The sequence below is a fragment of the Macaca nemestrina genome, chromosome 11, assembly GCF_043159975.1.
Source record: "Macaca nemestrina isolate mMacNem1 chromosome 11, mMacNem.hap1, whole genome shotgun sequence".
Taxonomy (NCBI): Eukaryota; Metazoa; Chordata; class Mammalia; order Primates; family Cercopithecidae; genus Macaca; species Macaca nemestrina.
The window spans coordinates 86,496,037-86,520,906 of NC_092135.1; the positions used below are offsets into that span (position 1 = coordinate 86,496,037).

General features: G+C 33.2%; 1 protein-coding gene across 24 annotated transcripts in view; it reads left to right on the forward strand.

The window, feature by feature from the left end:
- Window positions 1-24,870, forward strand: part of LOC105468244 (GULP PTB domain containing engulfment adaptor 1) — a 307,355-nt gene that overhangs the window by 235,967 nt on the left and 46,518 nt on the right. For all 24 annotated transcript variants that reach the window (XM_071073044.1, XM_071073048.1, XM_071073047.1 and 21 more), the window contains 2 exons: window positions 1,269-1,367; window positions 14,087-14,224. In XM_071073044.1, the coding sequence (XP_070929145.1) occupies window positions 1,269-1,367; window positions 14,087-14,224 (237 nt within the window). The remainder of the gene's footprint in view (window positions 1-1,268; window positions 1,368-14,086; window positions 14,225-24,870) is intronic.

Genomic DNA, 24,870 nt, shown 5'->3' on the forward strand with positions numbered 1-24,870 from the left:
CTATGCCATGTGTATTCACATCTGCCCTAAATTACAGTGAAATACACAGTGCAAGTAACTATGACATACAAGAGGACTGGAACGCTATCTTGCATTACATGTCATCAATTTTGAGTCAAGTTAGGATGATCTATATCCTTAGAGAGAAAAAGGTACACTAGGAAATAACTTTTTGAAGCACTAGAAGAGGGGTGAGAAATTATTTCTTCTAATAGTTTTCTTTCCATTTCTTAAAAAGAAAAAGTTGGATGTGGGGGTGATTGCAGAGGAGAGAAGGAATGTAGGGAGAGAGTTAAATTGTCAATTAAAATCAAGACGCCTAGTAAACTTTGAATTTCAGACAAATATTTTTTAGTACAAATATGTTCCAAATGTTGCATGGGCTATGTGTATACTAAATAGTATATATATATGTGTGTGTGTGTTGTGTTTGTGCCTATATTTTAAAATTAAAGTTTTTAAAAAGAATATTAATTGTTTAATATTCAAGTTTAGCTGGGCTCCTGAAATTCTCCCCCACTAAATTAAGCAATGCTAGGAGAGAGGCAGAGACTCCATCTGCTAAGCACATGAGTATTCTGATTTTCTTTTTGATTTTATAACAGAATTGAACAAGCATTTACATACACCTAGTAACTCAGTGAGAAAATATAATAAATACTACTACAAAAGTATTGAAAAAAATTTGTGCTTTCAAGATACTCACTATATGTGTAGTTCTAGACTGAGTCTAGTTCTATACCTGAGTCTTTCAGCTGGGATAATTACTTCAATTCTTAGCTTCAGTTTGGACATGGTAATCTGCTTCTTTTTATGTATTGATGTGGTTGGATAGAATAGTGTTCCAAACTAGGTAAATATCTAGAAATGGCAAAGAGGGCATATTCAACAGCTGATGAACTGCTAATTCTGTGAAGATAATAACAACAAAAGATTCACAGAAAAACAAACTGATCTCTACACATCTTCCCACAAAGTATTTTGAGTTTCCTCAGCTGTCTGGTATGAATACGTTTTTGTAAATACCATGAAAGAAGTGCATTAAAAATCTTAATTTAAAAAAATTGCTGAAAATCAATGTGAATTATAATGGCTGATTGCTATGATTTTTAAATATTTTGAGACTATCTTTATAAAATGCTTTATACTTGGCAAAAATTCACTTAATTAAAGTCTGAAATTGAATATGAACTCCAAATGTATGTTTATTTTTGTTCGTTCTTTATAGAAATAGAATTGCAGTTTTGTGAATAATTTTTCATTTGTAGTTTGCAAGACATATCAAGAAATCTGAAGGCCAGAAAATTCCTAAAGTGGAGTTGCAAATATCAATTTATGGAGTAAAAATTCTAGAACCCAAAACAAAGGTAAGGCTTATTTTTTAATGTTAGAGGTAATCTTTAATTAATTGCAATTATATTCTTACTTTAACAAATATTTAATAATTTTTGCCACCCTGAACTGTTTAGTTCTGAGCTAATGGCACTTCGAAACTCTAGGATTTTTAGAAGTGAAAACAACTTTTGGAATTGCGTTATAAGTGATCTTTTCTTCAGCTTGTTTGGGATATAATATTAATAACTTATGTTAAGCGTATTCAGCAGTGTTTGGACTTGTATTTAGGAATTTTTTTTTCATGAAATGTGAAAGAAATGCATACAGTGTGGTTCACTGAGTATGAAAGAAGATAAAAGCTGTGTGTTGCTTATTAAAATATTCTGCATTGACTTTTATTTCCTGTAGATGTAATCAGTGTGTATTAGTTTTCTAGGAAGGCCATAGCAAAACACCACAACTGGGTGACTTAAACAACAGAAAATATTTTCTCACAGTTGTGGAGGCTGGAGTTCCAAGATCAAGATGCCAGCAGAGTTGATTTCCTCTGTAGCCATTCTCCTTGGCTTGCAGAGGGCTGCCTTGTTGCTGCCTCTTCACATGGTCATCCAACTGTGCACACACTTGTCTGGTGTCTCTTCTTATAAGGACACTCATCAAATTGGATTAGGAACCATACTCATGGCCTCATTTTAACTTAATTACCTTTTTAAAGGCCTTATCTCCTGTTCAAAGAAAAACTAGACAAATTAAATTTAGCAGAGTTTATTTGAACAGATAATGATTCATGAAGCAGGCAGCACTTGAAACCAGAAGATGTTCAGAAAGCTTTGCCCAGAAGCGTGAACATGGAGCTTTTTATAGGCTGAACACAAAATCAAAGTGACAACTCACCTGATTGGCTACAGCAAGGCATCTACTTTATATGGACATGTTGTGATGAGCTGGCTGCCTGTAATTGGCTGAAACTTAGCTGTGTGTTCTACTTCCAAATTAGTGTTCAGTTTATTTACGTACTAGTTAGGTTGCAGTTTGTTGTCTAGGAACTCAAAAAACAGAGACAACCCCAGGTGAATGGCCTCATGCTTATTTAATTTAGCACTCTAACTACAGTCTCATTCTGAGGTGCTGGGGATTAGAGCTTCAACATGTGAATTCTGGGGAACACAATTCAGCCCATAACACACTGTAAACTTAAGTTTCTTGTATTTAAGGGCCTCTGACCCTTCAAAGCAAATTAAATATTTTAAAATATAATCTGTTCTGGATTCAAATTCATTAACAGGTACTTGTGTTGGACTAAAGTGTTTCCTTCCAGAATTCCTACGTTGATGCCCTAACCCCTAATATGGCTATATTTGAAGATAAGGCCTTCAAAGAGGTAACTCAGGTTAAATGAGAGTTTAAGGGTGGGGCCCTCATCCAACATGTCTAGTATCCTTACAAAAAGAGGAAGAGACCCCAGTGATATGTATACTCGGAGTAAGGCCCACGTGAAGGCACAGAGTGAAGGCAGCAATCTGCAAGCCAAAGAGAGAGGCCCCAGAGAAACCAAACCTACCGACACCTGGATCTTGGACTTGTAACCTGCGGAACTAGGAAAAAATAAATTCCTGTTGGATAAGCCACCCAGTCAGTGGAATTTTGTTATGGCAGGCTTAGTAAACAAATACAGTAAGTACTTTATTCACAATGCCTCAGAGTTATCATTTAGTAATTTTCATAAGACTATGTTAGTCAATTTGGAAAAATTAATATTTAACTCCAATTATTTTATAAATACATATTGTTAAAGCATTCTTCTAACACCGTAAGATACATATTGACAAATTAATTCAATATAAAAGCCAAAAGAGGAACTTCTGGCCTGTTAACAGATTATAAAAATGTTTCCCACAGGTCTGCAACTTTTCTCTAGTCCAGCAAGTATCTTTGATACCTTCATCTATGTAAATTCCAGTTCCCAGCAACAACTGGATATTTAAAGTGTGGCCTGTGGACCGCCAGCAATCACATCTATTGGGTGCTTGTTAGAAATGTTGAATCTCAGGCTCTGCTACAGACCTACAGAATCTGTATTTGCAGTTAAAGAAGAAACATAGTGATTCATATGCACATTAAAGTTGCAGGGGATCTGCTGTTGTGCATAGTTTAGTGGCTAAATGCAGTAGGCCTCATTTTCAAATTGTAGCTTATGGAATATCTACAAAAAAATTACCTGAGGCATTTCCAAATGTAATTTCTAAGGCTCCAAATTTGCCTCCAGAATCAGAACCTCTGACTGTGGAAATCTGTAGTAAAGCTCAATGGCATACCTTCAGCTTTCCATATTAAAGAACAATGGCGTTCTGTCAAACTTCCCAAGACACGAATTCAAGTCCTCTCACAATTATCTGGTCTAATCTTCTCTATTATTCACCCTCAATATTCAATTACAAACAAAGATGTGAAGATTTACTTTAGTTATGGGGATCCTAAAATAACTACTGGTAAGGTGGCTGAAATGAAAAAAGTGAAATGGTGAAAAGATAGTAGAAGGTTGATTCAAGCATTTGGGATATCTGTAGTTTGCTGGGAAACAAGGCAATTGAAAGCAAGGTATGAATGAGATAAATTCATTAGGCAATTAGCAGTTACATAAAGAACAATAGACCAAGGAAGCAATAAGTTACAAAAGGATGATTCAATCAAAAGTGTAGCAATGAAGTGTCGTCTTACATGTCATGAAAAATAAAATCCTATTCCTACATCTTCTTTTCACAATTAAAAGGATATATAGTGGCAAATGTCCAGTCAGAATAGGGTATTTGTAGGCCATGCTTATGTTGAAAGATTTTTTTCTAAATCATATGAATTAGATAGCTGTTTCAGAGTGTGTGTATATGTTTGTGTGTGTATGTGTAATTAATATTATTTTCAATTTCTTATCTGAAGGTTTGGGGCTTGTCACAGCACACATTGAAATATATAAAGCTGATAATATACATTATGTATCGTTTTCGTATGTTCCTGTCATTTTGTATTTGAATCTACCTATGGTGCATTCTAAACTCTAATAATTTCACCACATTCATATACCATAATTTACCAAATTATTCTTCTATTATTGAACATATGGCATGTTTCAAATTTTTTGTTAGTTGATAATCACGTTTAAATATTTATAAAATACAAACACGATTAAATGCAGTTATGTAGAGAAAACTTTTTTTGGGTTTTAGAATTCACTGGTTAATAATGGCATGTCCTTAGAAATGCATAAAATGCTAATTGCTTAAAGCACTACAAGATGGTTACCACTACCTACCACTACAAGGTGGCGACCACTAACTACCACTACAAGATGGCTACCACTTATGTTTATAGGGTATGTGTGTGTGTAAAGAGAGACAAAATTGGATCAGGTAATGCAAATGCAAATATAATGCAAATGTGGCACAATGTTACCAGTTGGCTAGGTGAAGAGTATATGGGTATGTATTGCAACTTTTTCTATTATTTCCTGCATGATTTCATCTGACCTTTTAAATGAGACTATTTCTTCCAATGAAAGATATGTAAACTGGCTGGGTGCGGTGGCTTATGCCTGTAATCCCAGCACTTTGGGAGGCCGAGACAGGGGAATCACAAGGTCAGGAGTTCGAGACCAGCCTGGCCAACACAGCGAAACCCCGTCTCTACTAAAAGTTAAGAAAAAAAAAAATACATGGGTGTGGTGGCAGGTGCCTGTAATCCCAGCTACTCAGGGGTCTGAGGCAGGAGAATCGCTTGAACCCAGGAGGTGGAGGTTGCAGTGAGCTGAGATAGCACCACTGCACTCCAGCACAGGCGACAGTGTGAGACTCCATCTCAAATAAAAAAAAAAAGAAAGAAAGATATGTGAAAAGCTCTGTTAAAAACTTAATCAAAAGTTAGGCTATCATATCTGTTTGGATTTTCTTCCTTGGCTTCCTGACCACTTGAAGAAACCTACCTTTATGAAACCCAATTGACCAATAACTTACGATTTATTAGGTTATTCCTTATACCTGATCTCCTGATCATTGATTATTTACCTGGAATAAGGATAATTTTTTTCCTTAACTTTAAATATTTGTAAATATAAAGACAGAAATACCAAACTTTAAAAAAAATAGCATATGATACTGTAGAGTGAGGAAAAAACTAAAGTGAATAGGGTCCAAAATTAAGCTGGGCTTAGAAAAAGTCTGTGGTACAGCAATAGTACAGAATAGAGAACCCAAAATTAAAGCTGCACACCTATAGCCATCTGATTTTCGACAAAGTCAACAAAAGTAACAAATGGGGAGATGATTATTCAATAATTGGTGCTGGGATAGCTGGCTAGCCATATGGAGGAGATTGAAACTGGACCCTTATCTTTCACTATATACAAGAATTAACTCAAGATGGATCAAATATTTAAATATAAGACCTTAAAGTATGAGAATCCTGGAAGAAAACCTAGGAAACTCCATTCCGGTCATTGCCCTTTGGAAAGAATTGATGACTCAAAAGCAATTGCAGCAAAAACAAAAGTTGACAAATGGGACCTAATTAAATTAAAGAGCCTCTGCACAGCAAAAGAAACTATCAACAGAGTAAACAGACACCTACAGAATGGGATAAAGTATTGCAAACTATGCATTTAACAAACATCTAATATCCAGAATCTATAAGGAACTTAAACAACTGAACAAGCAAAAAATAATAATAACCCTATTAAAAAGTGGGAAAAAGAAACAGGAACAGACACTTCTCAAAACAAGACAAACAGGTGGCCATCAAACATGAAAAAAATGTTCCACATCACTAATGAAAGAAATTAAATTCAAAACCGCAATGAGATACAATCACCACCATGCAGAATAACTGTCATTAAAAAGTTAAAAAATAACAGATGCTGGTGAGGTTGTGAAGAAAAGGGAATGCTTATACACTTGGTGGAAATGTAAATTAGTTCAACTGCTGTGGAGAGCAGTTGGAGATTTCTCAAATAACTTAAAATAGTTAACCATTTTCCAGCAACCCTATTGCTGGTTGAATATACTTGTTATATATCCAAAAGAAAAACAAATCTTTATACCAAAAAGACATACACTCTCATTTTCATCACAGCACTTTTCACAATAGCAAAAACATGGAATCAACCTAGATACCTCTCAATGGCGGATTGGATAAAGAAAATGTGGTACACATACATCATTGGAACACTATGCAACCATAGTAAAGAATGAAATCGTGTCCTTTTGCAGCAACATGGATGCATCTGGAGGTCATTATCCTAAATGAATTAATGCAGAAACAGAAAACCATATACCATATGTTCTTACTTATAAGTAGGTACATATATTAGGTACTCATGGACATAGTGATGCAACAATAGTTTCTGGGGGCTACCAGAGGGAGAAGGAGGGAGGGGACAAGGGCTTAAAAACAAACTGTTGTATACTATGCTTAATACCTCAGTGCTGGGACTATTTGTACCCCAAACCTCAGCATCATGCAGTATACCCTGGTAACAAACCTGAACATGCACCCCCTGAATCTAAAATAAAAGTTTAAAAAGGTCTGTTTAGTGATCAAAACATAAAACAAAGGGAAAGGTAGTAAGAAAGTAGATGATTCCCACATACTATTTTTATTGTTGGAAAATCGTATTTTCAGGTTTCTATCAATAAGTTTATCACATGACAACCTATCAATTATATAATTCTGTTTCTTAAGCTTTTAATATCAAATCTCCGTGCTTCCCCCAACCTAAACCTCCTTTACAAAATATCAATGAGGTGGGGTTCAACTCAACATGATTAGCCAGTTGACTTCATTATCCTATATTGCCTTACCAAAATCAATAATGCCAGTGCTTTCCTTTCCTTTCCTTTCCTATCCACAAGTCTCGATTTCCTATTAAGACTAATATTTAATAATAAATTGATATTAATAATTAATATTCAATTAGTGTTTAAGATTAAATTGGTAATATTTAATTATTTAATATTAAAGTAATAAATATTTAATATTTAAATTAATAATAGTAAATTACTAGTTAATATTAAAAATTAATTTCTGTTTTTTCTGTTACTTATTTCTGCTCATTTTGTTTTTCATAATTTCAACTTTCATTTTAGATTCAAGAGTTACATGTGCAGATTTGTTACCTGGGTATATTGCATCATGCTGAGGTTTGGGATATGAATGATTCCATCACCCAGATAGTGAGCACAGTACCCAATAATTTTTCAACCCTTAACACCCTCTTTTCCCATCCCCTTTATAAGTCCCCAGTGTCTACTATTGCCATCATAATGTCCACAAGTACCCAATGTTTCTTACTTATAAATGAGAACATCCAGTATTTGTTTTTCTGTTTCTGCACTAATACGTTTAGGATAATGGCCTCCAGCAGTATCCATTTTCTGTAAAGGACATGAGTTTGTTCTTTTTGTGGCTGCGTAGTATTCTGTGGTATATATGTACCACATTTTCTTTATCCAATCTGCTGTTAATGGGCACCTCGGTTGATTCCATGTCTTTGCCATTAGGAATAGTGCTGCAATGAACATGCGAGTGCATGTGTCTTTTTGGTAGAAAGATTTGTCTTTTTATGGGTATATGTCAAGTATGTATACCCATTAACAGGGTTGCTGGAAAACAGTAACTGTTTTAAGTTCCTTGGAAAATCTCCAAACTTCTCTCCATAGAGGCTGAACTAAATTACATTCCCACCAATAGTGTATAAGCATTCTCTTTTTTTCATAGCTTCACCAGCATCTGTTGTTTTCTACTGTTTAATAAGCTATTCTGATTGGTGTGAGATTGTATCTCATTGTGGTTTTTATTTGAATTTCTTTGATGATAAGTGATGTGGAACATTTTTTCATGTTTATTGGCTGCTTGTTTGTCTTCTTGAGAGAAGTGTCTGTTCATGTCTTTTGCTCAATTTTTAATATGGTTATTTGTTTTTTTGTGTGTTTCATTGTTAAATTCCTATAGAACCTGGGTATTAGACGTTTGTTGGATGCATAGTTTGCGAAAATTTTCTCCCATTCTGTAAGGTGTCTGTTTACTCTGTTTGATAGTTTCTTTTGCTGTGCAGATGCTCTTTAATTAGGTTCCACAAGTCTACTTTTGTTTTTGTCGCAATTGCTTTTGGGAACTTAGACAAAAATTCCTTACCAAGCTGATATCAAGAAGGGCATTGACATTATTTTCTTCTAGGATTTTTATAGTTTGAGGTACTACATTGTTTAATCCATCTTGAGTTAATTTCTGTATATGATAAAAGGTTGGGGTCCACTTTTGTTCTTCTGCATATGGATAGCTAGGTATCCCAGCACCATTTATTGAATAGGGAGTCCTTTCCCCATTGTTCATTTTTGTTGACTTTGTCCAAGATCAGATGGCTGTAGACTTGTGGCTTCATTTCTGAATTCTCTGTTCTTTGCCATTGGTCTATGTGTCTGTTTTTGTACCAGTACCATGCTGTTTTGGTTACTATAGCCTTATAGTACAGTCGTCGGGTAATGTGATGCCTCCAGATTTATTCTTTTTGGTTAAAATTGCTCTGTCTATTCAAGCTCTTTTTTGGTTTCATATGCAGTTTAAAATTTTTAAAATTCTAATTCCCTGAAAAATGGCATTGGTCATTTGATAGGAATAGCATTGAATCTGTATGTTGTTTGGGCAATATGGTCATTTTAACAGTATTAATTCTTCCAATTCATGAGCATGGAATATTTTTCCATTTGTTTATGTCATGTTTGATTTTTTTTCCACAGTGTTTTGCAGTTCTTCTTGGTAGAAATCTTTCACCTCTTTGGTTAGATGTATTACTAGGTATTTTATTTTTTTTTGTTGACTGTTGTAAATAGGATTGCATTATTGATTTGTCTCTCAGCTCTAATGTTATTTGGTGTACAGAAATGCTACTGATTTCTGTACATTGATTTTATATCCTGAAACTTTACTGAAGTTGTTTACTGTCAGTTGCAGGAGCCTCTTGGTGGAATCTTTAGGATCTTCTAGGTAATCATATTACATATTGTAAGTTAAGAGGGATAGTTTGACTTATTATTTTTCTATTTCGAAGCCTTCTCTTTTTTTCTATTGCCTGATTCCTCTGGCAAGGACTTTGAGTACTATGTGGAATAGGAGTGGTGAGAGTGGGCATCCTTGTCTTGTTCCAGTTGTCAAGGAGAATGTTCCAGCTTTTGCCGGTTCAGTATGATGTTGGCTGTGGGTTTGTCATAGATGGCTGTTACAATTTTGAAGTATGTTCCTTCAGTGCCTAGTTTGTGCAGGGATTTTTATCATGAAGGAATGCTGGATTTTTTTGAAGGCTTTTTCCGCTTCTGTTTATATGATCATATAGTTTTTGTTCTTAATTCTGTTTTTATGTTGAATTGTATTTATTGATTTGCATATGTTGAACCAACCTTGCATCCCAGGAATAAAGCCTTCTTGGTTGTTTTGAATTATTTTTTTAATGTACTGTGGAATTCAGCTTGCAAGTATTCTGTTGAGAATTTTTGCATCTCTGTGCATCTGGAATATTGGCCTATAGTTTTCTTTTTTCACTGTATCTTTGCCATGTTTTGGTATCTGAATTATGCTGGTTTCGTCAAATGAGTTAGAGAGAAGTTCCTTCTCCTCAGTTTTTTGAGAATGGTTACAGTAGAATTGGTACCAACTCTTCTTTTGTAGGTATAGTATAATTTGGCTGCGAATCTATCTGCTCTGGGGCTTTGTTTGGTTGACAGATTTTTTATTACTGATTCAGTTTCAGAACTTGATATTGTTCTGTTCAAGATTTCAGTTTCTTGCTGATTCAATGTTGGGAGGTTATGCATTTCTAGAAATTTATCAGTTTCCTCTAGATTTTCTAGTTTGTGAGCTTCAAGGTGTTCATAATAGTCTCTGAGGATCTTTTGTATTTCTGTGGGATCAGTTGTAATACCACCTTTGTTGTTTCTCATTGTACTTCTTTGGCTTTTCTCTCCTTTAGCCTTTGTTCTTGTAGCTAGCGGTCTAGTGATCTTGTTGATCCTTTCAAAGAACTAACTTTTGGGTTTGTTTATTGTTTTATGGATTTTTTTATATCAATTTCATTCAGTTCCACTCAGATTTTAGTTATTTCTCCTGCTAGCTTTGGGGTTAGTTGATATTTGTTCTTCTAGTTCCCCTAGGTGTGATATTCGATTGCTAACTAGTGATCTTTCTAAATTTCTGAGGTATGCATTTAGCACTGATAACTAATTTTTAAGAGCCCTGTTAGAATTCTATTCCCAGAAGTGAGTTTTTAAAACTCTTAAGGAAAAAGAAGCATCTCTATTTTAATCCCTACCAAACCTGGAGAGAAATCTTGGAGTTTAAAAATCCTTGAGATATTTTATACATTCAATTATATTGCATATTAATGTAGAAAAACTGACTATTTACCCTGTTACATATGAATATAGAGTATATGACTATTTACCCATATATATAAAATACCATGTCTTGAATGCATTAAAAATGTAGGAAATCTAAAAAAGGGATTTACAAAGCACCAGTGTCCCCAAGACATTCCTAAGAATGCCAATTGCTCTGTGTGTGTGTGTGTGTGTGTGTGTGTGTGTGTGTGTGTGTGTGTAGTGAGAGAGAGAGAAAGAGACAATCCTCAGTTCTTGGATACAACCTATTCATAGGCATTCATGGACATGCATTTAGGAACTACTATTCAAGGACATATATATAAGTGAAACAAAAAAATCAATCATTTCATTTTAGATATATGTTGATATTTAGAAAAAACAAATGTGATACTTCTAAAATAAATTTATTTATAGTTAAACATACAGCTATGAGACAGGATTTTTAAATATATTATTAATCTAACATGGACTATCTTTATACAGAATAGAATCTTTATTTTTTTTTTCACTTGGATGAATGAAAATGGAAAGTGAAAATTAAGTGAAAGCAATCTCAATAACAATTGGCTCCTCTATCTTTCTTTCTGAGTCCTTTTCTTTTCTGCTTTTCTCACTTGTCCTCCAAATGAAGATTATAGAGTGCTAGAAACAGGTGGTGTAGATAGATTAATTGGGGATAAAAACATCTACTGATTTTTTGTTCCAACTCCAATAAAATATCATTAATATGAAAGCCTAGTGTTTTTCACTATGGTTATTGTGTTCCTGTGTCTCTTTATCCTGTCTTACCAAAAATTATTGCTACATTTCAAATTCGTAGTGGTCCATCACAATAATAATAAAATAACTGATAAAAATAATGAAATTACAGGTTTCAGCTCCCTAGACTGTTTTAGGAAGATACCTTTGCTAATCCAAGCAAAGATTAGGATGATTCACCACTGGTCATAACCACTTTCTATGATCATACTGGTTGGGTAAGTAAATGAGAGACTATGTAGATTTCAGCACCAGCTAAGTGAATGTTGTGTTTTGCATGTTACTCATAATTTCTCGCATCTATGGAGAAATGAATTTTTTTCCTATAGTGTTTAGCAGTAATATTTTCTCTTTATTTATCATTAACATGCTTTTACAATTAATAAGCTGGTGTAGACCTCCTGTGAGTATTTGGGAGCTATAGTGTAACAGAGGGCTGTTATTTCATTGACTATATTGTCATTAAAACAAAACAATGTCAATAAGAAAGGAAACTGTTCTAATAGGCAAAATACAGAAAGAAGATAGTCTTAAACAAATATGGTCATTGTCCATCAATGCTCTATGTATAAGAAAGGAAAGATGCCACCATTAAAAGCTAAGTAAATCAAGCACCTCTTCTTAGAATTGATTACCTCTGCTTTTAAACAGATAAATTAAGCTATCTAATAATGCCAGTGAGTATTACGATCATACAATATACTTCCTCATTTTAATTTTCATACTTACCAAGCAGCTCTTTATTGGCTTACCATTTGGTTTACCATTGTATGCAGGGAAAGAATGCATTGCTGTAGACAGTTCTCTTAGCATTCATTTGTATATCTCTTTTTTTCTTTTCTTTTCTTTTTTTTTTTTTTGATGGAGTCTCGCTCTGTTGCCTAGGCTAGAGTGCAGTGGTGCCATCTCGGCTCACTGCAAGCTCCACCTCCCGGGTTCAAGCCATTCTGCCTCAGCCTCCCGAGTAGCTGGGACTACAGGCGCCTGTCACCACGCCCGGCTAATTTTTTTTGTATTTTTAGTAGAGACAGGGTTTCACCGTGTTAGCCAGGATGGTCTCGATCTCCTGTCCTCGTGATCCACCCGCGTCGGCCTCCCAAAGTGCTGAGATTACAGGCGTGAGCCACTGCGCCCAGCCTTTATATCTCATTTTATATATTCATTTTCAGTCTGATGAGCAGTTATTTGAATCAGAGTACTAGAGCAAATCTCAGCAAGCTGACACATCAAACTCTGAACTGAGAAGTTTAAGTTTTTCATATCAATGATTCTTATCTTGACCAAAATCTCTGAGGTTTTGATTCAACTGAGGTTAAAACAGTGAAAATTTTTATAGCAAGCACCCCAGGTATTTGTGCTACAGGTTGTCTGAAGCCACCTTTAGAGAAACTCTTCTAGTTACAACCTTAAAATAAAGCTTTTGGGGGGATATTCAGCCAGCCTTCCTTAGATGAAACTATAGTTGCTTCCATCTCCAATCTTATAAAACACCCACTCAATAATGTTGGTGAACTGAGTTTCTGATTGATATTTCTAGTGTTACAATGTGTCTTAGGAAAATATATTTATGACTACAATAGAAAATGGAATAGTTGATTTTTCTATTTGTCATAATCAAAAAGCATTGAATTTCTTTTCTACCTCCAACATGTTTCAGAAGACTGTGAAGAATGAATAATTAATATGGATGATCTATATGAATATAAAAGTGTCAAATGCCCCATCTTTTGACTAAATAATAGTAATTTTAGTAACACATTTATTTTATATAAATATTTCTATTTTAATGATGTATATACCTGCTATTTTATAAGTTTTATAATTTAATGTATATGTGTGTCTGTGTGTGTGCATGTGTAAATATATACTGCCACTATATCTATCTGGTTGCAGTATTTGCCTTCTACTGATGAACAGATTTGATTTTATGATATGGAGTCTGGATATGTATACCATTCATTCACTGCTTCATGAAAAATGCTACAGAAGTTCGAAAGATGAGCTTCCTAGACAGAAAAGGTTCAAGAGTGTATGAGTAACCATGAAATTATATAAAATAAAATTTAATAAGATTACTAAGGATGAAATTATAGTGTGTTTCACACGAAATTGTATCCAGATAAGGCTGTGTTCTAAATTATAATGCTAGTAAATAGCAGTGAGATAAAATGAGAATCCTCTGGTTTAAAAGAGTTCTGGTAATTCTGTAAAACTGTGCTGGTGTCTTATTCTTTCTGGGTCTCATTGTTCTCCTCTGTAAATATGCAAAGTTTAAAGTGTATGATTTCTCAAGAGCTATTGTAGCTCAGATAGGCCATAAATCTTTGATCATTTTGTACTATGCTTGTGTTTTGCTAAGCACTATTGAAATGCATATCTTAGTTTCATCCTGAATCAGGAGGTCTATCTGTATCCATTATGCCTTTGTTTTAGGTTGGAGTATACATAATTATAAAATCAAAGATTGACAGATGATTGTTCTACTTTTAAAGTCATATGTTATTAACACAAATGAGTATTTTAGAAAATGAAAAAAGAATCCCATCAACTATGTTTATTTCCATCTGTGTTTACAGGAAGTTCAACACAATTGCCAGCTTCATAGAATATCTTTTTGTGCAGATGATAAAACTGACAAGAGGATATTCACTTTCATATGCAAAGATTCTGAGTCAAATAAACATTTGTGCTATGTATTTGACAGCGAAAAGTGTGTAAGTATCCCAGATGTTTTAGGGTGGTTTGTTCTGTTTTACAAGCCAGGAATTGTCTAGTTTCTGGCATTAGTAAAGTATTTGAAAATGAATAATGTCTGTAAATACTTAGCTATACTAATAGATTTATTTTGTCATGAGAATATGCTTCAGGATGTCATCCATGATGAAATTCTCATGTTCATGAGCATAAACTCACATGCAAATTTATTTTATTAGAATGTCATGCCTGCTTATGTTATGCATTTATTTATTTTATAATAATTTAATCTATTTTAGTTTTAAACTCAAATAGGATTTAGTAATATGCACATAATATAAGAGTAATGGTGAGCAAAAGTGTGTTTCCCCCACATGTGCAGAATCTGATGGATTTTATAAAAATAAATATTCTTAACTCCAGGAAGTATAATCTGTATGGTTCCTTAAAAGATTTTCCAATACATTGAAAATGTAGTTCCTTATGTTCGTTATATAAAACTCTTAGGCCAGGCACGGTGGCTCACACCTGTAATCCCGGCACTTCGGGAGGCCGAGGTGGTCGGATCATGAGGTCAAGAGATCGAGACCATCCTGACCAAAATGGTGAAACTCCGTCTCTACTAAAAATACAAAAATTAGCTGGATGTGGTGGCGCGTGCCAGTGGTCCCAGCTACTGGGGAGGCTGAGGCAGGAGAATCACTTGAACCTGGGAGGTGGAGGTTGCAGTGAGCAGAGATCGCACCACTGAACTCCAGCCTGGCGGCAGAGTGAGACTCCGTCTCAAGAAAAGAAAAAACAAAACAAACCAAAAAACTGAATATAATGAAAGTTAATGGAATTATATGTATGAAATTCTATGTTAAATCCTGTAGCTGTTCTTTAATCATCTGAAATCTTAAGGAAAACCCATTGATGGCTGCAGTGAAGGAAAAACATGTAACCTCAACTATTGTATTGGTTTAGGTAGGAAATAAAACAATTCATCTATTTGCTAATTTATCTTGCTGTCAAAAATAGATAGCAAATATTATTATCGCTATTATGTCATTTGTTTATCTAGCTTCAGTATTGAGCTTCTTGAGAACAAATACCTTTTTATTTTTTCATGTGACTCCTACATCAAGTGGACAATAGGTGCTCGATGAAGCATTCCTTAAGAAAAAGATCGCGTTGAAAACTTACAAAACATAGAACAAGTTATCATTTTTATTTTTTAAACTGTAGTTCTCTAGAAAGGAAAGCTAATGTGCTAAGCTACTAGACATCATAATACCTTTTGTGAATTTGGTGCACATTATGGAACATTTCATCAGAAAAAGATGCTTAGCAATCTAAGACAATATTTTGCGCACAATAAGACATTTTATATAGCTCAAATTGATGTTGAATTTTATTTTATATGAACTTCTGTTGAATGAATAAATAAAATTTACATATAATTTACATATTTCAAGTGCTTTTTAACCATGATTGCTTACAGATTCTTTTCTCTATGACTGAGAAGATTGAAGTTGATATTTGTTGAATATCTTCTATACATAATTTATAACCTTTTACCACCGACATAAAGCAGTAAACTCAGTTATTCTTCTTTCTGCCTTACCCATAGAAATAAATTTTGAAATGTTTCAGAGTCAGAGTTCGTTATAAATATTAGCCTTCTTATAGATTTGTGCCACTTGTTTTATATTCTTTGATCCCTATCCAAATTTGTTAAATTAATATTTAAAATATAAGCTTGCCAGCTTAAAAGCATAGACCCCATTTCTTCTTCATCCTAACTGTCTGTAATTGCTTGTTCTCTTTGGATGTAGCATATCTACTCTATTTTTTCTTAAAGACTGAAAATAATTTCCTAAAGCCTAAGCAGTGGTTCACAATCATTAATGTGCATAAAAATCATACGGGATGCCTTTTAAAAACTCTTATCAATTGGGGCTGAAGCTCAGGAAATCTATATTTATCAAGTATACCAAGTTGTTCTGCTGTAGGTAGAGGAAGTCTTGGCTTTGAAAAGTTCCCAGAAAATCTCCCAACTATAAGTTGGCATCACCTTCATGAGCTGAAAAATGACATGTTTTCTTAAAAATTTGTTATACCTGCACTATCTTAACTATGAGGTTTTATCAGTGCTAATTATAATGATGACTATATTTATAACACTGATGTTATATGTATGTAGAATTTTTGATATGCCATCTTATGTAATTCTTATTTTAAATAGTTTATCATAGAGTGCTAAAATGGGAAATAAGTTATGGCCTATCTCATACAAATCTCCTTCTATTTTAAAAAACCAAGATCAGAGATGTTGAAGTAAGTTTTCCAAAGTTACAAAACTAAGTAGTCAGTAGAATCAGGACTAAAATCTAAGACTCTTAATTCCCATTGCTACATTTATCTCAACATGCTATATTACTCCCATAACTGTGGCCTCCTCTAGAGTTCGTCTGCTCTTATTGGGGCCTTTACTCTATCTGTTCATTGTATTTTATCTTTTTAGTACTTCTTTGAAATTGAGAATTTGAAAGATGAAACCTTTTTTAGTATGTCACAAGACTGGAATTCACTACTTTATTAACAGTATCATGTTGTATTAATAGTCCTCCTTCTTCTATAGTGATGGTGAGGACCATATGAGGAGTGAGAACATTCAGCCCTGCCAAATTAGAATGCTGAGCCTCTATACTTACCAGGCAATAAGGGAGCAGTGCATTTCCACCCTCACTCTCATACTGGAATTGCATCAGATGAAGCCACCTAAAGCAGAAAATTTAAATCATTTCCAGTATTTCATAAAATGAAAATCACTCTTTGTACCAAGAAACAGGTTTCTTAAACTAAAAAAGAAATGACAGTCAGTAGTTACCAACACATAGATGTCAGAGATATTAGAATTATAGGACAAAGGTTTTGGAACAGCCATCATATAACATAATAAAATGAGCAGTCACAAACACACATGAAACAGATGAGAATGCAGAAAGTCTTATCAATGAAATAGAAAATCTAAGCAAAGAAACAGAAGATATAAAGAATACTGAAAAATAACCACATGAAAGACTCAATGTATAGGCTCAACAGCAGAATAGAGAGAACAGAGGAAAAGAATCAATGACCTAGAAGATTGACAAATAGAAAATGCCCAATCTGAACAACACAAAAATTATAGCCTCAATAAACCAGCAAAAACAAAGCCAAAACAGAACCTCATGGACTGTGGGACCATAACAAAATATCTAACATCTGTGTGTCATCTGAGTCCTGGAAAAAGAGAAATAAGCACCCTTAAAAAACACTCCAAGAATATTAGTTGAAAACATTCCCGATTTGACAAAGAACATCAACCTATAGATTTAAAATACTGGGTGATCTCCAAACGGGATTAATCCAAATAACTCCACACCAAGACACATCATATTCAAGCTTCTGAAACTGAAGACAAAAGAAAAGTCTTGAAAGCAACAAGAGATAAGCAAGTACTTACCTATAGCAGAGAATGTGAATGGCAGTGTATTTCTCACCAGAAACCATGAAGGCAAGAAGGAAGTTACATAATACTGTTGAGTAATGGAAAAAACAAAAATCTGTCAAATGATCCTATGTCCAGAAAAATATTCTTCAGAAATTGGAAATAAAATTTTAAAAATTATTAGATGAATGAAAATTAAGATTGTTTGCCACTACTAGACATCTTAAATGAATGGCTAAAGGAAGTTCTCTAAATGGAAAGGAAACAATACAAAACAGGAACTTGGAGCATAAGGAAGGAAAAGAAAAAACAAGATGAGCAAACATGTGAGTAAATCTTTAGTTTCTAAGTTATGTTTGATGATAGAAGAAAAAAATACTTTCTGATGTGATTTTAAAATCTGACATGATTTCATATATGGACATATGAAATATGTAAGGCAATTATATTAAACTAGGAAGGTTGAGAGGATGTAAAAAGGGAGGTGAGGTGTCTACACCTCACATAAACTGGAAAAATAATAGCACTAGGTAACTATGATAAGTTATATAGATAAAATGTGAATCTGACAACAACCCCTAACTTGTTATATAATGAGATACACTTAAAAGCACTATAGAGAAATTAAAATGTTATCATTTTAAAACCCCATAGAAATGCAATGAAAAGAAAACAGAGAAAGAAAAAAGATAAGTAACAGAAAAGAAAAAGATTAAATAATGTACTTAAGCCCTAACATATCAAAAATCACATTAAATGTAAATAGTCTACACCAGTTAAAATATGTTGTTAGGGTGGATTACAAAACGTAATCCAGATACATATTGTCTATAAGAAGTTCACTGCAAACATAATGGTATAGGTGATATAGGCAGGCTAAAAATGGAAGAATGAAAAGAGAGTTTTCATGCAAACATTATTCAAAGAAAGCAATAGTAACTATATTTACATCAGATAAAGTAGACCTCAATGCAAAGAAAATTACCAGAGACAGAGGGGGACATATAGTGATAAAAGGGACCAGTTCCTAAGAAGATATGGTAATTCTAACTGTATATTACCAAAAAATAGAGCTGCAAAATGAGAAACAAAAACAGATAGAACTAAAAGGGTAAATAGACAAATACACAAGTATAGTCAGAAATTTTACTGGTACTTTCCCTCAAATTTATAGAATAATTAGAAAATCATCAAGGATATAGAATAACTCAACATCATCAACCAGTGGGATCTAATGAGCAATTACAGAGACCCTCAGCTAACAACAACATTATGTATGTTATTTTCAAGTGTTTGAGGATGATGTACCAAATTAAGTCACATCCTGAACCATAAAGTAAATCTTGAAAAGTTAAAAGAATTAAAATTATTTAACATTTCTCTGACTATAAGGAAATCAGTCTAAAAATCAGTAACAGAAAGCCAGAAAATCTTTACAAGCTAGGAAATGAAACATCATATTTATAAATATTCCATACATCAAATAGCAATTCATACATGAATTTTTAATTCCGTGAATTGAATAAAAGTGAAATAGAGCATATCAACATTTGTGTGATATAACTAAAGCAGTGATAAGAAATTTGTAACAACTAATTTAAAACATTAGAAAAGAGGAAAGTCTCAAATGAATAATCTATGTTCCCATCTCAAGTACACAGAACAACAAAAATATCAAAATAAACCACAAAGTAAGCAGAAGGAAGATAAGATTAATAAGAAATTGGAAATACAGAAAATCAATGAAGCAAAGACCTGATTCTTCAAAAGATTATAAAAGTCACAAATTGTATTAATTTGGCAAAGAACAAAAGAGAGGGAGGAGACACAAGTTACCAATATTTAGAATGAGAACCAGCAGATTTCACTACAGACTCTCTGAATATCAAAAGAATAAGAGGATCCTTTAAAGAACTTTACACACACAAATTCAAAAATACAAATGAATTGGATCAATTATTTAGGAACAATATTACCACAAATCACTCATTATTAAGTAAATTATTTTAATAGCCTAACTATAAAGGAAATTAAATTTATAAATTTAAAGTTATTAAAAGATAAATCTCCAGGTGTAGATGGTTTCACTGGAGAATTCTATAAAATGTTTAAACAGGAATTAATGCTATTCTGTACAATCCATTCCAGTGAAAAATAAGAGAGAGAGAAACACTTTCTACTTCATTTTGTGAAACTAGTATTTCTCTGATACCAAAACGAGACTTAGTGCAAATAAATAAATAAACAAACAAATAGTAGAGATCTGAATTCCTCAGGAATAAAAATGTAAAAATTCCTAAGGAAATATAACCCAATAATGCATTGTATTAGTCAGGGTTCTCTAGAGGGATAGAGCTAATAGGATGTATATATTGAAAGTTTACTAAGGAGTATTAAATTCACACAGTTACAGGGTCCCACAATAGGCCATCTGCAAGCTGAGGAGCAAGGAAACCAGTCATAGTCCCGAAGCTGAAAAACTTGAAGTCCAATATTCAAGGGCAGGAAGATCCAGCACAGGAGAAAGATGTAGGCCGGGAGGTTAAGTCAGTCTAGACTTTTCACGTTTTTCTGCCTGCTTTATATTCTGGCTGCATTAGCAGCTGATTAGATGGTGCCCAGCCAGATTAAAGGTAGGTCTGCCTTTTCCAGCCCACTGACTCAAATGTTAATCTCCATTGGCAACACCCTCACAGACACACACAGGATCAATACTTTGCATCCTTTAATCCAATAAAGTTGATGCTGAATAATAACCATCACATGCATTAAAAGAATTATATGCAAAGATTAAGAGTAGTTTGTCCCAAGGATACACATTTTGCTCAACATTCGAAAATCTAGTGATGTAATCAATCACATGATAAATCTAAAGAAGAAACATCATGTGATAATACCAATCAGTGCTTTAAAAATACTTTTAAAAAATGAACACACACTCATTGTTTAAAACTCTCAGAAAAATAGGAATAGAAAGAACTTCCACAATTTGATAAAGAGCATCTAAACAAAATGCAGATATTTTACTTTATGGAAAAAAAAAAAAAAGAATGCTTTCCTCCTTAGATATGGAACAAAGCAAAGCTTTTCACTCTCTTGGCTCATATGAAACACTGCCATAGAAGCTGTAGCCATCGCAGCAAGACAAAAAAGCATGTAAGAAATTTGCAGATTGTAAAAAAAGAAATATTTGCTTATATGCAGATGACATGATTGTCTATGTAGAAAATTTTGAGTCTAAAACAATTTCTGGATTTAATAAATGAATTTAGCCAGGTGGCAGAATACATAATTAACATACATGGATCAATTGTATTGCTGTATACTAGTAGTGAACATGTAGATACAAAAATTTACAATTGCTAAAAGAAGTGGAATACATAGGTGTAAGTCTAAACTAAGAAGTGAAATTTGTATGCTGAAAATTCATATGCAACAAAATGCTGATGAAAGAAATGATAGACTGTATAAATAAATGGAGATACTATTTTCAGTTCTTCATACTGATGTATAGATTTAACACAATTCCTGTCAAAATTATAGCAAGGTTTTGTAGATATAGACAAGATTACTCTAAACTTTATATGGAAAGGCAAAGGAGATAGAATCGCTAAAACAATTTCAAAAAAAGAGCAGTGAAGTGAAAGTAATTCATCTATCCTGTTTCAAGACATATTAGATACCTTTACTAATGAAGACTTTAGTTTTGGTGGAGGGATAGACAATAGGTCAATGGAGGAGCAAACGTGTAAATCAACACACAGAAATATGCCCAGCTAATGTTTGTCAGTGCTACAAAAGCAGTGCAATAGGGGAAAGAAGGTTTTGAGGGTTTTTTTATTTGTTTTTGTTTTGTTTTTGTTTTTTTGTTGTTGTTGCTTTGTTTTTGTTTTTTGTTGTTGTTCAAAGAGTGCTGGTGCAATTGGACTTTCAAAGGCAAATAAAATGCACCTTGACCTAAACCTCACACTCTATCTAAAAATTAACTGAAAATTCATCATGGACTTAGATATAAAAAGTACAACTATAAAACATTTAGAGAAAAACACATGGGAAACCTTCAGAATATAGGGCTAGGAAAAGAGTTCTTAGAATTGACATCCATAGCATCCAAATGACATCCATTGACATCAAAATGGGGGAAAATGATACACTGAACTTTTGAAAACATTTTTCTGTGTGTACGTGCTTTGCTCCATGTCTTAGGAGGAAAGCATTCATTTATTTTATCATAAAGTAAAATATCTGTATTTTGTTTAGATGTTCTTTATCAAATTGGGGATGAAAAGACTGGGAGAAAGTATTTGCAAACCACATATCAGACAAATAACTAGTAAAAAAACATTCAACACTCAACAGTATGAAAACAATCAAATTAGAACACGAACAAAAGACAACAAGATGCATTTCATTGAAGGGGATATACAGATGGCAAGTAAGCATTTGAAAAGATGTTAAACGTTGGTGTCCATTAGGGAAATGCAAAATAAAATCAAAATAAGGTATTACTACAGAACTTTCAGAAGGGCTACAATAAAAACACCAAATGCTGGTAAGAATGGGGAAAAAGTACATCACTCACACATAGCTGATGGAGATATAAAATGATATGGCCATTTAGGAAAAACAGTTTGGCAATTTTATAAGAAACTAAACATGCAACTGTCCTGTGAAATACTTGGACATTTATCCCAGAGAAATCAAAACTTAAAATGTTCACACAAAATCCTATACACAAATATTTATAGAAGCTTATTCATAATAGCCCAAAACTACAAGCCATCCAGAAAATGGGTGAAGAACATTACCTAGCAATTAAAAGGCATGAACTATTAGACACACAACAATGTGGATGACTCTCCAGAGATTAGGGAATGCAAAAAGTCTATCTCAAAAGCCTGTGTACTCTATGATTCCATTTCTATAATATTCTTAAAATAGCAAAATTATAGAAATGGAGAAAAATTAGTGTTTTCCAGAGGTTAAGGAAATGATGAGGGCAGGCTAGAAGAGGATGTGCTTATAAAACAGCAAGATGAAGGATTCTTGTCGTAATCAAATTATTCTGTATTTTGACTATATTATTAATATCCTGGTTGTGAGTGGTACTATAGTTTTGCAATATATTATCATTAGAATAACCTGGACAAAGGATACACAAGATCTCTGTATTATTGCTTACAGCTGAATGTAAATCTAAATTATCTGAAAATAAAGTTTACTTTAAATATCTGAAAAATAAAGTGTGGCCTATTTGAACCAAACCTTTTATCTTATTTTAAGTAAATTGTAGGCCAAAAAGAATTAGTTTCTTTCCCAGAGTGACAAGCTAGATAGAAACAGAATTTGAACTTAGAGGAAGGCCTACCTTAGCATACTACAAAACTGGAATTCACTTTATTGGTATTATCATGTTATATTATTTACATTTGATATTTATGCAACTTCTACAGTCATCTGATTAAATTACAAAAATACAACTAGAACAGAGAATTTATTGTGATATGGCTGATTTTTATTATAAATGAAATATAATTGCTGTCAACTGTTTAACCATTGTTTTGATTTTCTTCATTTTTCACAATTTCATTTCTAAATGTTAATAAATATACCTTACTTGATGAATGCTACTTTAAATATAATTTAAAGAGTAGCCCAAATTATCAAATCAAATTATCACACACGTGTTTTTTAAAGATGTGAAAGGAACTGTAAAATAAGGCAAAGTTTAAAACTTCATTTTTACATCTTAATTAATTCTCTGTAAAAAGGGTTCATTGTCAAAAGAATCATACATTATTAGTACTAAAAGGAATCATTGCATCCAGTCTTTTTACAAGATCTGTTTGGGGGAAGGTGTTTACTCATATTCTTATTATAGCTCTATTTCACATTTGTCTTGTATTAATAATAATTTTTGAATCACATTTATTAAAATAAAAAATGATTGTTTTTTATATTTCATTACATGATTGAGGGAGAGCTAATTTTCTTAGATTAGCCATCCAACTTAATGTAATTAGTTTAAAATTAGAATCTGGAAGCTTATTGTTGCTGAGTATTTGCCTCCAATACTAGTTTTCATGTTTCCGTTTCATGAAATACTATAATTTACATATCAAGTCCCTGAGTTTAAAAACTCCAAAGAATTGGCTTATTATGACAGCAAGCAGGAGTGACCAGCTATCCACTAGAAAACTAATTTTTCAGTTAATTGTCTGAGGTTCTTTTGTATGTGATTTTGAAGACAAACTTTCTTTTATTTGAACAAATTTATGGAATAAATGTGAAACTTTGTTACATGGATATAATGCGCAGTGATCAAGTCAAGGCATTTAGGGAGGACATCACCTGAGTACAATACATTTGTATTAACTATAGTCACCTTACTCTACTACCAAACATTGAATTTATTCCTTCTCTCTAACTGTATGTTTGTACCCATTAACCCACTTCTCTTCATCCTCCTTTTGCCACTTATTCTTCACAGGCTCTGTTATCCGTCTTTCTACTCTGTACCTCCATGTGATCAAATACTTTACTTTCACATGTAAATAAGAACATGCAATATTTGTCTTTTTCTGCCTTGTTTATTTCACTTAAGATAATGACCTCCAATTCCATCCATGTTGCTTCGAATGACATGATATCATTACTTTTACGGCCAAATAATGTTTCATTGTGCATGTATACAACACATTTTCTTCATCCATTTATCCACTGGCACACATTTAGATTGATGCCATGTGTTTGCTATTGTGAATAGTGCCAAAATAAACATCTGACTGCAGGAATCCCTTTGATATATTGATTTCTTTTCCTTTGGGTGGATACCCAATAGTGGAGCTGCTGGACCAAATGATAAATATATTTTCAGGGTTTTTTTTTTTTTTTTTTTGGAAATCTTCATAGTGTTTTCCATAGTAGCTTTAGTAGTTTACATTTCCACCAACAGTACATAAAAGTTCCTTTTTCTCCACATCCTCGCCAACCTCTATTATCTTTTGTCTTTTTGATAATAGCCATTCTGACTGGGGTAAGATGATAACATTGTGGTTTTGACTTGCATTCCGTGATGATTATGATATTGAGCATGTTTTAATATACTTGTTGACTGAATGTGTGTCTTCCTGTGGGAAATGTCTATTCATGTACTTTCCTTTTTTTTTTTTTTTTAAATGGGAACATTTT